At 38.7% G+C, this 15,374-nt stretch overlaps 1 protein-coding gene across 1 annotated transcript in view; it reads left to right on the top strand.

Moving 5' to 3' along the window:
- The first annotated feature begins 12,612 nt into the window (after window positions 1-12,612).
- The window catches only part of vav3 (vav guanine nucleotide exchange factor 3), a 68,258-nt gene continuing 65,496 nt past the window's right edge, over window positions 12,613-15,374 (top strand). Inside the window, exon 1 of the mRNA XM_016498912.1 lies at window positions 12,613-12,974. Coding sequence (XP_016354398.1) covers window positions 12,771-12,974 — 204 coding nt within the window. The 5' untranslated portion in view covers window positions 12,613-12,770. The remainder of the gene's footprint in view (window positions 12,975-15,374) is intronic.

The following is a 15,374-nucleotide window of genomic DNA, read 5'->3' as shown; positions in this document are numbered from 1 at the left end:
TGTACAGCAGGCCAAAAGGTATCACGTTGGACGCAGCTGCCATCAGACCCAACAGTCTCTGAAACTGTTTGACAGTAAGTGACTGGCCTTCTCTCACTCCCCTCACGTCTGTGAGAATCGCTTCTATACGAGCAGGAGACAACTGTGCCTGCCTGCATCGTTGTTGAATCTCACACCACGCCCAGATAAGTGGTCCTCTGTAGTGGAGAAAGCACACTTTTCTTGGCGTTCAGCTGTAACCCCAGCTGAGCTAAAAAACTGAGCTAAAATCAACCAGTCGTCGATGTAATTCAGTATGAGGATGCCCTGGAGTCACAGAGGAGCCAGCGCCACATCCACACACTTCGTGAAAGTGCGGGGTGAGAGTGATAGACCGAACGGTAGAACCCGATATTGGTATGCTTCGCCCCCGAAAGCAAACCTCAGGAACTTCCTGTGTTGAGGAAGGATGGATACATGGAAATATGAGTCCTTGAGATCTATTGTGACAAACCAGTCCTCGGACCTGATTTGAGACACAATCTGTTTGATCGTAAGCATCTTGAACCGAAATCGATTGATAGCACGGTTTAGTAGATGCAGATCTATGATCGGACACAACCCCCCATCCTTCTTCGGAACGATGAATTAACGGCTGTAGAAACAAGAGAGAGTTTACTTCCTGTTCCAATACCTGAGAGCCTGCTCGGGGCCCACTAATGTAGGAATAACCCCATTGAAGCGAGGTGGACGAGACTGGCGTCTGGTGTTACTAGAGGAGCCACTTCGGTGCCCTGAAGCGGTTGACCTGGCAGGGAACAACCGATCTAGGCTCTCTAGCACCCTCATCTGAGGGGGCGAGCTCTCCCGTGCCGTACCGTCACCGGGCGGCAGCTGGGAATTTTGCTCGCGGGAGCCTACTGAGCCCTGAAGCACCGGGGGTGGCAGGGGTATAAGTAAGTCTCCCCGAGGGCACTGAGGAGGATTCCTTATCTTGTAACTTGGACAGATTCAACCACAGGTGTCGCTCCGTGGCCACGAGAGCTGCCATGGAACGGCCAATGGCTCTGGCTGTTTCCTTGGTGGCCCGAAGCGACAAATCTGTGGCCCGACGCAGTTCGGCGACTGCGTCGGATTCCTCTCCCTCCCTAGTGTTCAGGTCTTTTAGCAGGTCGGCCTGGTACACCTGCAACACCACCATAGTGTGCAGACACGCACCGGCCTGACCTGCCGCCATATACGTTTTCCCAACCAGGCTGGATGTCAGTCTTACTGGCCTAGTGGGAAGCTTCGGGGCCTTCAGGGACGATGCTGAGGACGGGGACAGATAGCTCTCGAGCGTCTGTTCCACCGCCGGCATCGCCCCATATCCCTTCTCATTCAGCCCTGTGATGTTAGAGTAATTAGATACTGTGGGGCTGAAGAGTCGGGACGAATATGGTTTATCCCACAATCTCGAAAGCTCAGAATGGAGATCGGGGAAAAAAGGAAGGCCCCGACGTGAAGGTTGCGATCTAGCTTTAAGGAAGCGCTCGTCCATCTTGCTCTTGGGATGAGCGTCCTGTTTCTCGGCTGGCCATTCAATGTTCAGTTTAGCTACAGCACGAGTCACAACCTCCACGAGCTCCTCATACGCGAGGGAATGCGGTGGCGAGTCCACAGTCTCCTCCGTGTCGACGCTCATCACATCAACCTCCTTGGAGGAAGATAGATGAAGCGCCTGGCCCTCTCTCTGGGGGGAAGAAACCGTGGGGCGGGCTTCCGATCCCTGAGAGAGGGCCATGGATCTAGCGGGTGAGGACCGAGATAAGGTCGATAAGGTCTAAATTCACTTGCGATCCCCGTGATAACCCAGCAGGATCGCGAACCTGGCCACTTTCATCGAAGACGGCCAGGCGGGAGCGAAGAACACGGAGCGGGAGAAGCTCACAATCATGGCAGGCAGCACCCTTGAGAGCTGCCCGTGCATGCTCCACTCCCAAACAGACGACGCACAAATCGTGTGTATCCCCACCCAAGATACACGACTTGGAAACGCCGTTCGCTCGCCACATTTGATTTAGATTTACACTTTGGCATTTTTCTCACTTGCTATACAGAGTTTTACTGACTGACTGAGTGCTTTGCATACATTCACACACACACCACAGACGCGCTCGTTGAAGAGCAAAAGCTAACATGTGTGTTTGCCGGATGCGCCTTTATGCTTCCTGGTTGCTCACGTCACCCCGCTCGTGACGTCTCGCTTCGCTATTGGACTGATTTCACTCATGCTTCAGTACGGTGTCTCGCCGGGGGCGTTCCCAAAGCATTCGAAGCAGCTCGAGTTCCTGAAGGGGAACTTTGTTTCATTTTTAACTTTCTCCTCAATGTTATTTTCATCGAATAAATGATGCTATTTTATTTGGAGTAAAATTGATTAGACTTTATGAATGTAACATTAAAAAATATTTACTAAATTTAAAGGATATTTTCGTCAAAAGTCAAAACTGTAGCAAAACTATGTAACACTGCATGTGTGTCAATCTTTTGTTATGTGTGCATGTATCATGCATTGCCTGTATTTATAGTGGGATTAAATCCAGTCTGGCCCAGTCATTTGAGCCCAAATGAGACTTTAAAAGGAGTAAACGATCCTGGCCATGCTAGGCATGTGCTTTTTGCATATTCAGTAAATGGTAGGCGGCCAGGCGTGGTGGATTTGGAGGAGCAGACTGGGCAGGAATCAGACAAAGTGGGCGTTTGGAATATCTGGGACATCGCACCCCAGCCTGAGGTAAAATTAACAGCCCTGACACCGATAGAAAAAACAGAGCGAAACTTTGGAGCTGGTATATGGAACAGGATGTCAAAGCATCACCTATTCTACGAGTGATCTGTTATCTTTACACAGTGGTTTGTGAGAGTTTTCCAATCCTCATTTGAACACTTTATTGCTTTGAACTTGTCTTGATGCAGTGAACTGCAGCGTGAATCATGGTAGACTGTCTGTCTGATGTTTATTAGCATAAAGGGCCAGTGATCCGGAGATGCCTCCAGCAGAACTGCCCCGGGCCCCTAGACTTGAATAGAAGCAGGCTGCCTATGCCTGCAGCATTTCTGAAATGCTCACTACACCGAATGGCTTTAGATGTATTTCTCAAAGCCGGTGATGTTTTTAAGTAGTTTTGGAATATTATTTCCTATAGAGGTTTGCATTCATCACATTTACACTTCCAAATGTTTCAAATCAGACATTGTATCTGTACTGTATTGTAAACCATATACAGTAGATACTTTTTTTTAGGCTCAATGTTTTGAAGGAATCGTTCACATATAAATTGAAATTGACTTTCTAGTTTCAAATGTGTATGACTGTTTTGTCTTTTTTGACAATGAAATTTGATGGTGAACATTTATATCAGTTTTTGATATTTTTTTGATGCTTCTTGATCACCATTGACATTCATTGTATGCAAAACAGCTGCGTGAACAACCTGTCTTACATCTCTTTTTGTGTTCACCAGAACAAAGAAAATCATACAGATTTGGAATGACAATGATGACAGAAATTTCATTTTGGGGTGAACTATCCTTTGAAGCTCATCTCTATGGTTCATTAAATTACTTGTGCCTTTAGTTAATTTAAAATCTTTTGCTGAATCATTTATTGAAAACCAAGCTCACAGAATAACTACGGTATGAGTTTCTCTGTGTGTCTGTGGTTTCTGTGAAAGCCGTTCATTCTGATGTAATGTCTGTAGCATTAGGTGTGTCTTCCCATTACTGCTGATATATAGACATAAGCGGCACAGCTTTCTAACACTCTTGAGGAATCACTCCCCTCTCAATGATTTGGTTTCATCCTAACTAAAAGAGACAATCATAGTTCCTAATACCTTTTATGAAGTATCTACAGTACATACAATTTGTTAATATATTTAGACTATAAAATAAGCCCAATAGTCATATCATATTCTGTTTGAGGGTTAGCTAGAATGGTTTTCTTGTGTTTTACACTAAACTTTCAATTATTATATTGTTGTTTTTTTCCCTTATGGCAACTATGTGCACAAATGAGATGAATGTTGAAACTTCCTCTTGCACAAAATAAGTTTCTGTTCCTTTAACTTGATGCTATCTCTCCATATCCTCTCGCTGAGATTAAGTTATTTAAATTCACATCACTAAATTGTACACCTCACAGCTCAGTCAAAACTACAAGCCCGCTCTGGCATCAGAGGAAACATACAGTGGAGATCAAAATTAGAGAACAATCTATAAATACTTGATTTTTTCCCCCAAATATTGTTAATCTTCATCGCTCAAAAGCCATTACTGTAGATGGAAAGTGAATTTGGCCAGATCTGCATTGGCTGAGGCTTGAGCAATAAGGCATAGCCAAAGGTTCTGCTCCTTCAAGACTCTCATCGGAAAAAGAGAGAGAAGATAGAGAGGACACCACTGAAGTTCAGTGAAGTTCGACAGCAATACTTACAGGTCATTAAAGTATTTGATATGCATGTAGCACACTAAATTGGACATTTGAATTTGAAATAAAGCAGGCACATTCAAAAAACATTTGCTATATCACTAATGATCCCAATCCAATCTGGAATATTTACGACTGACATAATATTTCATATACATTTTTGAAAGAATGTAACAGTCTAGACATAATTCTTTTAGCAACTGGACAGCTGTGTTTGATAGAACTTTATCATAAAAAAATATGGTAGCAACATTTATGTTTTACGGACTGAACTTAAATTTACCATAAAAATTAATATTTTATTAAAGGGATAGTTCACCCAAAAATGAAAATTACCCCATAATTTACTCACCCTCAAACCATCCTAGGTGTATATGACTTTCTTCATTCAGACTAATAAAATCAGAGCTTTGTTTAAAAATGTCCTGTCTCTTCCAAGCTTTATAATGGCAGTGAATGGGTGATATTCAATAGTCCAATAGAAGTCCAATAACCTGCGCCAATACATCATTAAAAAAAGTCTCCGCACTGCTCCAGGGGGTTACTAAAGTCAGCGGATGATGTAGGTGTAGTGTAAGCTCCGGTGAGAATGCCAAGTTTTGTTTACAGGAGCAAAGGAAGAAACATTTCCTTTGTTTGGCCTCTTGGCTTATATCAAAATACTTGTTTCATCTGGATGCCCTAGTAAATGAGTATGAAGGAACAATGGTTTGATTGGACACTGGTTTTATGTCTCTGAGGTATTTTTCTCTTAAACAAACTCTGGTATATGCCACACAAGCTGTTAAGACATTTCAGCACATCTGTCTGTTTGATTTCATATTTTACACATAATTTAGCACATTAGTGATATATTTCCAGTGTATGTGCATGGAGAGGACAAGTAAGGACATTTACCAATCATAGCTCTGTCCAGATCTTGTGGGTTCTTCCTGTTGGGATCATTAAGTTGCTTCAACACAAAGTCCAGAACACTGGCATCAGGACATTTCTATCATTCTGATGGCACCCATTCACTGTAGAGGATCCATTGGATCTAAATTTTCTGATGAAGAAACAAACTCATCTACATCTCGGAGGGCCTGAGGGTGAGTACATTTGCAACAAATTTTCATTTTTGGGTGAACTATTCCTTTCAGGAAAATGAGATACAATGCAGTTTGCATCTGATACCAAAAAAGTAAAGTTTCACTGTTTGTACTTTGCATTTTAGTTAATGATTTCCTGTCAGTTAACGACGCCTGAATGTTTCTGAGGGTACCTGGCTTCAGCGAGAGTTACGGCCACACACATTGCTGCCTTCATTCTGACCAACATCTCTGGCCTTCCTGTGTACAGTGCAATCTACATCATATCCTGTGGAAGTAGAAGGTCTTAAGATCTGTACATTTGAAAACAAAATAGGAGTAATATGGTTTTTAGTACACAAAAAGGCCAAAAAGTGATTATTTTCACTGGTTTCTTCTCTTCTAGATTCCATGTTCCTTCCATGGCCCTTCGAGAGTGATCTCAGGCCCTCTGATGCGACCTTTCAGTAAACAGAAATTCAAAAATAGTGTGACTGTAAGTATTTTTAATGAGTAATAGAAGTAAATTGATCGAGGAAGACAAAATTTGAATATTGTGGTGAAAGAGAGCGATATGGCACAGAATGAAGATAATGATTGATCTGCCTTTGATCTTCTTTTTTAACTTCTTTTATTCTGTTTGTTTAATTAATGTGTCCTTCATAATATATTCATTTTTATATTTTTTTAATTATTATTTTACTATTAATTGTTATATTTTTATATTTATTTTTAGTTTTATACACCATTGCTTCTGTTTTATTTGTTTATATATATATATATATATATATATATATATATATATATATATACTGTATGTATATACTTGCATAAAATACCTTTTGCCTTTAATACAGCCATTCTTTTGAATAATTTAAAATCCTGATTTTGTCAATTTTTTCCCCAGTCGCACCACTTATGGCACCAGTCGCCCTGTCCTCCTGGGTGCAGGCCATCTGTGACACCAAGACCAAAAACAGACTCTCATAACCCGATTCATGAGATGGCTCAGCTTTCAGAACACACATATGATTCATAAGCACAAATGTAAAAAAAAATGTTTCGATGCATATTAAAATTGTACCTCGCTGCGGGCTTTCACACTATCTCGCCCCGTTTCACTCTCTGTTTTTGACTGTTTCACTTGCTGTCCTGAGATATTGTTAGTAAACATGATGTCTTGTCACATAAACCACACCCTCTTATTCAAGTTTACACCCAGTGGTCTTACTGTAAATAGCATGACATTCATTGTCATGTATGAATGGTTATTTCCTCTTTATATCTCTTCTATTTGAATGATGGCACAAACATTATAATGAATATGTATGTCTTCAATGTTTTTTATTATATAATAGACGGTTTTATAAGGTACTCAAGGCCATGATTGTGATCTCTGGTCACTCTGATGCATGTTGTACCTAACCACAACCTTTAGTCATGACTATGTTCATAACATAGCACAACCTCCAATAAATGTTTCTTACATATATGAGTTTAAACAAGGTTAAAGGGATAGTTCACCCAAAAGTGAAAATTTTGTCATTAATTACTCACCCTCAAGCCTTTCCAAACCCGTGAGACCTTCGTTCATCTTTGAAACACAAATTAAGATGATTAAGATGAGAGCTTTCTGACCCTGCATAGACAGCAATGCAACTGAAACGTTCCCAGACCCAGAAAGGTAGTAAGGATATAGTTAGACATCAGTGGTTCAACCGTAATGTTATGAAGCTACAAGAATACTTTTTGTGCACAAAGAAAACAAAAATAATGACTTTATTCAGCGATTTCTTCTCTTCTGAGTCAGTCTCCGCTGCCATTCATGAGAGTACCATCACACATGCGTGTGCATTCCTCTGCTTGTAAACAAGGCACAGCACATCTGGGTTCTACATCAGAACTCTGGCTCCTGCATCAACAGCATCACAAGCATGAACCATCCCTTTAAGCCAAGCATTGTATAGAGATTCAGCTCTTGTGAAGTAATATTACTTAGCCAATAGATGGAGCACTTCTATGTAAATAATAATTTACTAGTAATAGGTATACAAATTAATGGTTTTATTCAGCAAGGATGCACTACATTGATCAAAGGTGACAATAAAGACATTTATAACTTTAAAAAATATTAATATTTCAAATCAATTTTGTTTTTTTTAAAACTTACTATTCATTAAATAATCATGAAAAAGAAGTTTCCAAAAAAAGATGAATCAGCAACATTTCAACATTGATGATAATAATAAGACATATTTATTGAGCAGCAAATCACCATATTAGAATGATTTCTGAATTACCACGTGACACATAATCAGCTTTGATTCAGTTTGCATCACAGGTATAAATTACTTTTTAAAATATATTCAAACATTTATTTTAAATTTTACCAACCCCAATTTTTGACTGGAAATGTATTTGTGTTCAGTGCAGCTCTTTTATTTAGTTTAGGCAAGTCCTTGTGGCTCACGATTACAGACTTGTGACCCTAGTGACTTTAGCTGTCTCTATCTTATGTTCCTCTTTGTTGATCATCTGGTGCTTTATCCCATCCTTGCACAGCTGACAGCTCTACACCGTGAAACCCTATCAGATGTCTGGCTCTGCTCCTCCTGGGGTCTCCAGGTTATTGATTTCTGCAGTGGACTCGGTGCACACAGATCAATACTTCTACAAAGGGTTATAACTAAAATGATTTTGTCCAGATATTAGTAAAGGGCCATAACCTTTTCCTCTCAGACTATGATTTGCTGTTAAATTGTGTGTTTAATTCAAATATTAACTGTACTGAAATTAATTAACTTCAAATAAAGTTCCAAAAAGCTCTGTAGTGGAATATTCCAGGATATTTCATTGTTAAGTTTCTCTTTACAATATATTTGATGGACTGGAGTTGTGTGGATTATTGTGATGTTTTTATCAGCTGTTTGGACTCTCATTCTGACGGCACCCATTCACTGCAGAGGATCCATTGGTGAGCAAGTGATGTATACTACTTTTTTCTCAAAATCTCTTACAATGAAGAAACAAACTCATCTACATCTTGAATGGCCTTAGAGTGAGTAAATTTTCAGCAAATGTTAATTTTTGACTGAACTATTATTTTAACTTCCACTGAACCAAAAATATATTCCTTTAACAATAGATGTTATGTAAAAAAAAAAAAAACAATGACTGTGTAATCTCTGTATTCAATTTCAGACATAACCTTGATCTTTGCTTGTGAAATGTAATCTTGACGCTTGTGCAGCAAGCCCATCAAAGTCATCAGGTATTGTCACCAGAAGCATTGTCATTAGCACGCCGCGTCAGGCTATAAATTACCGACACAATGCAGGTCATGACAACGATGGCAGTTATTGGAATGGCAGCAATGTAGCAGGGCCTGAGTCTCTCTGAGCATTTGGCAAGTGTGTGACGCTTTGATCATCTGTCAGCTCAGAGGGGGCTACCGCCTTGTGCCAAGTCTCTAAAATTGTGAAGGGAAACAGAGATAGACATTGGCTCCAAACATCCTGCATTCTCCACTTCCTTCCTGCGCTGGCCCACATTGTCAGGCTTCCTCTTTCTCTTCTGCAGCCAATCACAAAGCACTGCTTTACAGATAAGCCCCTCCCACCATGAAGGTCTGATAGTCTCTCTGGGGATTGATATGTGATTGATGACAATGTCCAGCCCTTCCATACCACTGTTAAATGGGATAGAAACAACCTGGGTGATGAGTGAAGCAGTGTGGGTTGAGGAAATCTGGTCTGCTGTAGCATCCTGCATCACACCAGCCGAGCTAACCTCAGTCAACCCTATAACAGAAGGAAAATAAATAAAGAATTCATCACAGAGCTTATTAGGCTCCTAACACACCTTGGTTATGACAGACAGATGGTTTAATTTACTGTCACGGCATGCTCAACCGTCTTGCTCACTGTGGCCTTCTAAAACATGTAAACATCTTATGGTGCCTTCTGGATGTGGAAAGAGTGTTTCTATAAAGTTTGAGGAACAAAAAACATACCAATTCAAATCAAAATGTATTTTTCAAACATAAGCGGAGTGTTATATCTGCAAGCTCAAACCCCCAAATGATAAATGTACTAGTCTAAGATAGTTCTTTTTGCTGCAGTGCCAAAGCGTGACCATGCATTTTCATTTCAGGCGTATTTTCTGATGCTGAAGTGAAAATGCAGACAGTCTTAGCTGGCAGTGTTGATATAGACCTCCTCAGGTTCATGATGATAGGAGCAGAGAGACAGAAGCAGGATATCCATGACAATGCATCATCCTATTTCACTGCTGCTTATCTAGAGAATGCTCTCTTTAGCCAACACTCATTCTCTCGCTCTGTACTGTTGTATGTAAAAAACTTAGAGAGCCAATTACAAACTGCAGAAGAGGTGGAACCAATAAGCCTCTAGTTTCAAGTTAAACTATTTTTGAATCATCTGCCATGTATTTGGGAATATGAAACAAATATAAACCATATAATCTTACCATTGTCAAATCTTGAAAAGATATTAGACTGTGGTTATGGAATGATTTAATCATCATACAGAATGTATGTGGACACCAAACAACGCTTAACATGTTTGAATGTCCTTCAATTGGATAAGATATAAAGCCAAGTGACATTTGCAGACATCTTAATATGACTTTTTATAGAAATAACACTTTACACATTATTAGCTAACAATGAGCAATACATTTGTGACAGTAGGCTATTTATTAATATTTCTTAACACTAGTTAATATAAATATAATTTTAATAAAACTGTCCACTGTGAGTAGTGTATGTAAGCTCAGGTCAGTTTAATAATTTGAACATATAAAACTTTTAATTTTAATAATGTATTAGTAAATTAATTAAATTGAAATTAACATTAAGATTAATAAATGAAGTAGCTATTTGTCGTTGTTAGTTCATGTCCAATGACGCAGCGTAGTTTGTAAATCTAATTTCTGTGGTTACTAAAATGGTTGTAATTGCAAACTCTTAAAAAGTATATTTCCTTAGGCTATTTGTAAAAGAATACCCCTGTATGTTTTGTTTGTCCTGAAGTATCGATAGCCTACTTTCGATACTGACGTCGAAAGGATCGTTCCTCACGTTAAAGTGCTTTTTAACCATTAATTGTATTTATTTTGCAAGAAATTCAGTGCATAAAATAAACTTCTAATTGGAAAAATAGACTATATTAGCGAATAGTTGTGTAGGATAGAACTATTTCTCGTGCTCATCGGAACATACGCAAAAGGTGAAAGACAGAACCAACCAACCAACCAATCACAGACAGCGTTCGCTGCTGACGCTTCGCTCACAGTGCTTGTTCAAATAGGTCTGCGTTTACTACCACCAAATGTGGCCTTTATTGTTAATCTTTGTTTGATTATGGGCAAACACCATATACATAAACAGAAATGGGCTAAAGGAAAACCCAACTTTTTGTTATTTCAGATAGATATGAAAAATTATATTGAGTTACTACTTGGGTTGAAAAACAGTAAAGCAAAACGCACTAGGTCTCTGTGAAGTTTTTCTGTTATTTATATGATGATCTCATACCTGTTATTTTTTCTGTTTAGTTTTTTTTTAATTATTATATTTATTTATTTATTTATTTATTTTTACCTGTATTATTATTTATATAATACTGTATATTTTCTATTTCTTTTTTGTAGTTTATATTTGTTCAGTACCTTTATATTATATGTTGGAAATCAATAAAAAAAAGAAGGTCTGCGTTTACTAAAAGCGTCAGATCTTACTGCCACCATTTGTGTCTGCGATCAGCATAGGCTCACAAGGCATTTGGGAAACAAAGGCCAGATCAATGCATATCAGATGACAGAGAAACAATCGGGAGTTATTTCACAACATTGCACATTTAATATCGTTCATCAAATTCTGAAAAATGTGTCACTGTTTCCACACAAATATTGGGCAGAACAACTGTTTTCAACATTGATAATAATCAGAAATGTTTCTTGAGCAGCAAATGAGCATAGATTGATTTCTGAAAGATCATGTGGCAGTGAAGACTGGAGTAATAATGCTGAAAAATCTGCTTTGATCACATATGCATTTTTTATTACATTTTAAAATATAATAAAATAGAAAATAGTTATTTTGAATTGTTATATTTTACAATATTGCTGTTTTTACTGTATTTCTGTTCAAATAGCCTAAGTGCAGCCTTGGTGAGCATGGTTAGAGACTTCTTTCAAAAACATAAAACAAATCATACTGACCCCAAACTTTTGAACATACATTTATGTTAGTTCTGTTCTGTTTACCCTGGGGGTTATTGCTGCTCTCCCTGCTCTCATCCATGCTAGGCTGCATGGAGGCGCAGGGAGTTCTTGCCCAGAACAGAACCATACCGCCAATCCAAACTGTATGCTAATTGTCAATCATCTTTGACGATAGTGGTCCTGACAGAATTTATTTTAATTAGGCTGTGCAAGTAATTCTTTAACAACTAGTTGTTAAAAGTTCAAATGGATCGTGTTATGTTCTGTAATTGCTGTTAATAAATCTGTCAGAAAAAAAAGTGCTAAAGTTTCACCTTTAGGGCTACAACTGTCTGGCAGCCTTTTACAAAAATTAACCATGGTTATTTTTCATGAGGTACCTTCAAAGGTAGCCTACACCTTTATCTACCCTTAACATACCTTAACATACCTACACTTTTATCTACCCGTAAGCGTGCTTACTTGTATGTTACTGATATGCTCCCTTTTAGGGGTAGAGAACGTGCACCTTTGAGGTTACTGACCCAGTAAAGAGCTAAAATAAAATTTTTAGTACATTTTACTTCTGACAGTGTAAACAAAAAAGCCTATGAAATGTTAAAAAACATGGCTTTCAAATATAATGTTAAGAGAGCATAATTACTGATTTTATACTTTTAATAAACAATTTAGTTTAGAGGTATCGGTATTGATATCGACGATCAAATTAAATAAGAGGCATCGCCTAGTTCCGGGTGTCAAGTCAGCAGCGCAATATACGGAGCATCTGAAGCAGGAAGATAGAGAGAGGGGACGGCGCGGGGAGTGCGAAAATAAGAGGTGAAAAAGCGAATGAGGGGAGCAGCAGCACACCGATCAGTCACACTCCGCTGGTGCTCCGACCCTGAGAAACACCATCCAGTCATTACATCGCCCGTGATTCTCCTATGCGCATCGGACGAGGAGACGCCACTTGCGCTTTGGTTTTGGATTGGTGTTAAATCTTTTACTGTGCATCACTGGACAGGATGGAGCATTGGAGACAATGTGCGTTATGGCTGATCAATTGTAAGGTGCTGCCACCGAACCATCGGGTGACATGGGAGTCCGCTCAGGTGTTCGACCTGGCGCAGACCCTGCGGGATGGGGTCCTCCTGTGCCAGCTCCTCAACAACCTGAGACCCCAGTCCATCAACCTGAGGGAGATCAACCTGAGACCTCAGATGTCACAAGTAAGAGAAGTTCTGTGTTTACAGTAAGACTGGACGTTAAACTCTATGTTTGGAGGGTTAAAAACAATTGTAGAAACATGTGTTTTTATGTATATGAAAAAGGTGGGCTAACTGCTATGTACGTACTTATCCAATGTTTTGCAACAGAAAGTTGTTATGCTCGAAATGCTTTACCGTTATTTGTGTGCTAAATTCTCCCCCTGTCGGTTAATATTAGCAATGCAGTAACAATATGAAGAGAGATGTTAATCTTTAAAGGTGCGCTCAGTCATTTTTTCTTAATTTAAACGGTTTATACATAAAAAAGGAGCAGAGCTTTTAAAAACATGATTCAAAATTCTAAAAAAAACAAAAAACTGGCTTCTCATGGGCGCCACATGACATGACCCAACTAAAATATGTTCTAAGATCGTTTTGCTATAGCATTTCCATTAAATTATGAAAATGTTACTTCTGAATGTTCTCTGGATGTTTAAAATGTACAGTTTTTAAAATGTTTTTCTTCAATTCTATTATTTTGCAAACATTATAGGAACATTGCTTTTGAATTCTGAAACAATAATTAACATGCACAAAATGTTAGACGAACTTCCAACTAAAACATTTGAGAAAAAATATTCCATGAGCAATGTATAGAAAATGTTTTTGTGCTAACCTTTTGAGAACACTATGAAAGAATTACAGGAAGAATGTTTGTTCATAACTTTGCCGGAATGTTCCCTGTTAGCTGCTGGGTCATGCAGTTGAATTACTACTTCTATTACTAATGACAATAATAATAATAATAATATGTTTATTTTATGTAGGCCTAGTCCTTTCAGCCTGTGCTCAAGATGCTTTTCATAAAAATAAAAGTATACATTCTAAAACCACTATAGTGGGACAAATAAGAGCTGGCTAAACACAACCCAGAAATTAGCAAGTGCACCTTTAAGGAGAATGTTTGACTTCCTATGTAGTCTATATAGCCGTCTGTGAAAGAAAATGTGTGTGAAATGAGTCCAACTATTTAAACCTAAGAGGACAAAGTGCTTTTTGATACATAATTTGGCCAAAACCATGAATCTACAGCATTCTGGTCAGGATCAGGGTCAGTCAAAAGCTTTTTTAGTTTGGTCTCATTTGCTGTACACTGTCAGGTGAGAGCAGGATTAGTTTCAGTATCTGTTGGAAGCTGCTTTATTGAAAACAGCGGCCTCTGATATATGTCTCTCATTCTGTGTTGTCAAACACCATCTGCTACAAGTCTGGACTTGATTACAAGTCCCTCTCACATGAGGAGAAAGCTGCCATCAACACAATGATGTTTAATAGAACTGACCGATACAGTATTCACCTTTATTTTTAAGGAAACGGATGCACACTAACCAGTGTCTAGACAGACACACATGCACTTTGTGATGAGAATAGACCTTTGCATAACATTTGTCAATGTGGCGCGGTCACAGTGAGCTGATGCCAAGAAGCATTTACAAAAAGTCAATATGAGTTATCTTTTAGTTTTTAAAATAAAGACCTTGTTTGGTTCACTGGTTTACTGACAAATATATTCTGTGTAAGTTTGACCTATCTGATCAGAATTACAGCATCATTTTGGCTTTGCATCGCCTTGCTACTGATTACATCAGATATGCTTCTTTGTTTTCATTTGGTTTGTTATATCATAGTTTCTTTTTGCATTGCACTGATGTAGATGCATCTTCTTTCACCAAAGGGCTTTATCCACTGAGAATTAACATATGCAAAAAAAAAAGGAACAGAAAATGAGCAAACGGTCTGTGTAATCCAGCATTTTGAGCATAGAGGTGAAATTTACATCTCTAAGGGCAGCATCTGAATCCTTGCATGAATTATTCATGACGTTTTTGGCAGCTATTTTATCAAAGACTCATTACAGCACATGGGACACAGACCCAGGCGTCCCGGGGGAACAGCTCAGACAAAAGCAGTGAAGAGAGCAAACTTAAAGCTGGAGTCCCCACCTCATCAGGGCACCTCCAGGGGCCCAATGGGCCCTTTGGGTTTCCCTTCACCCCACAATAGCCGTATAATTAAAATATAATGCCAAATTCACCCCTGAAATTTCTGAATTAATGTTAGTAATGGTGTGATGTTTGGTACAGTCAAGGGGGTGTTTTGTGTGTGTAGGAATGGATTACACAATTTGACAGTTACATATTACATATGGGCAAGCAATTTTGAGGAAGGTACCTTGAAACTGTAACTTCCTATACACTTTTATTTATCAACAGTGCATTGATTAAAAAAAGAGAGACAGTAAAGCCATTTACATTTAAAATAAATGATGTACTTCTACTTTTTAATTAATTAATATATAAATATAAATATTTTAGATGTGAATATATTAATAAAAAAATTATGAAAAATTATATATATATA

This window comes from Sinocyclocheilus anshuiensis, unplaced genomic scaffold (genome assembly GCF_001515605.1).
Source record: "Sinocyclocheilus anshuiensis isolate Anshui unplaced genomic scaffold, SAMN03320099.WGS_v1.1 scaffold886, whole genome shotgun sequence".
Taxonomy (NCBI): domain Eukaryota; kingdom Metazoa; phylum Chordata; class Actinopteri; order Cypriniformes; family Cyprinidae; genus Sinocyclocheilus; species Sinocyclocheilus anshuiensis.
Note: the sequence above shows the minus strand (reverse complement) of the source record. Positions and strands in the feature narration are given on the sequence as shown.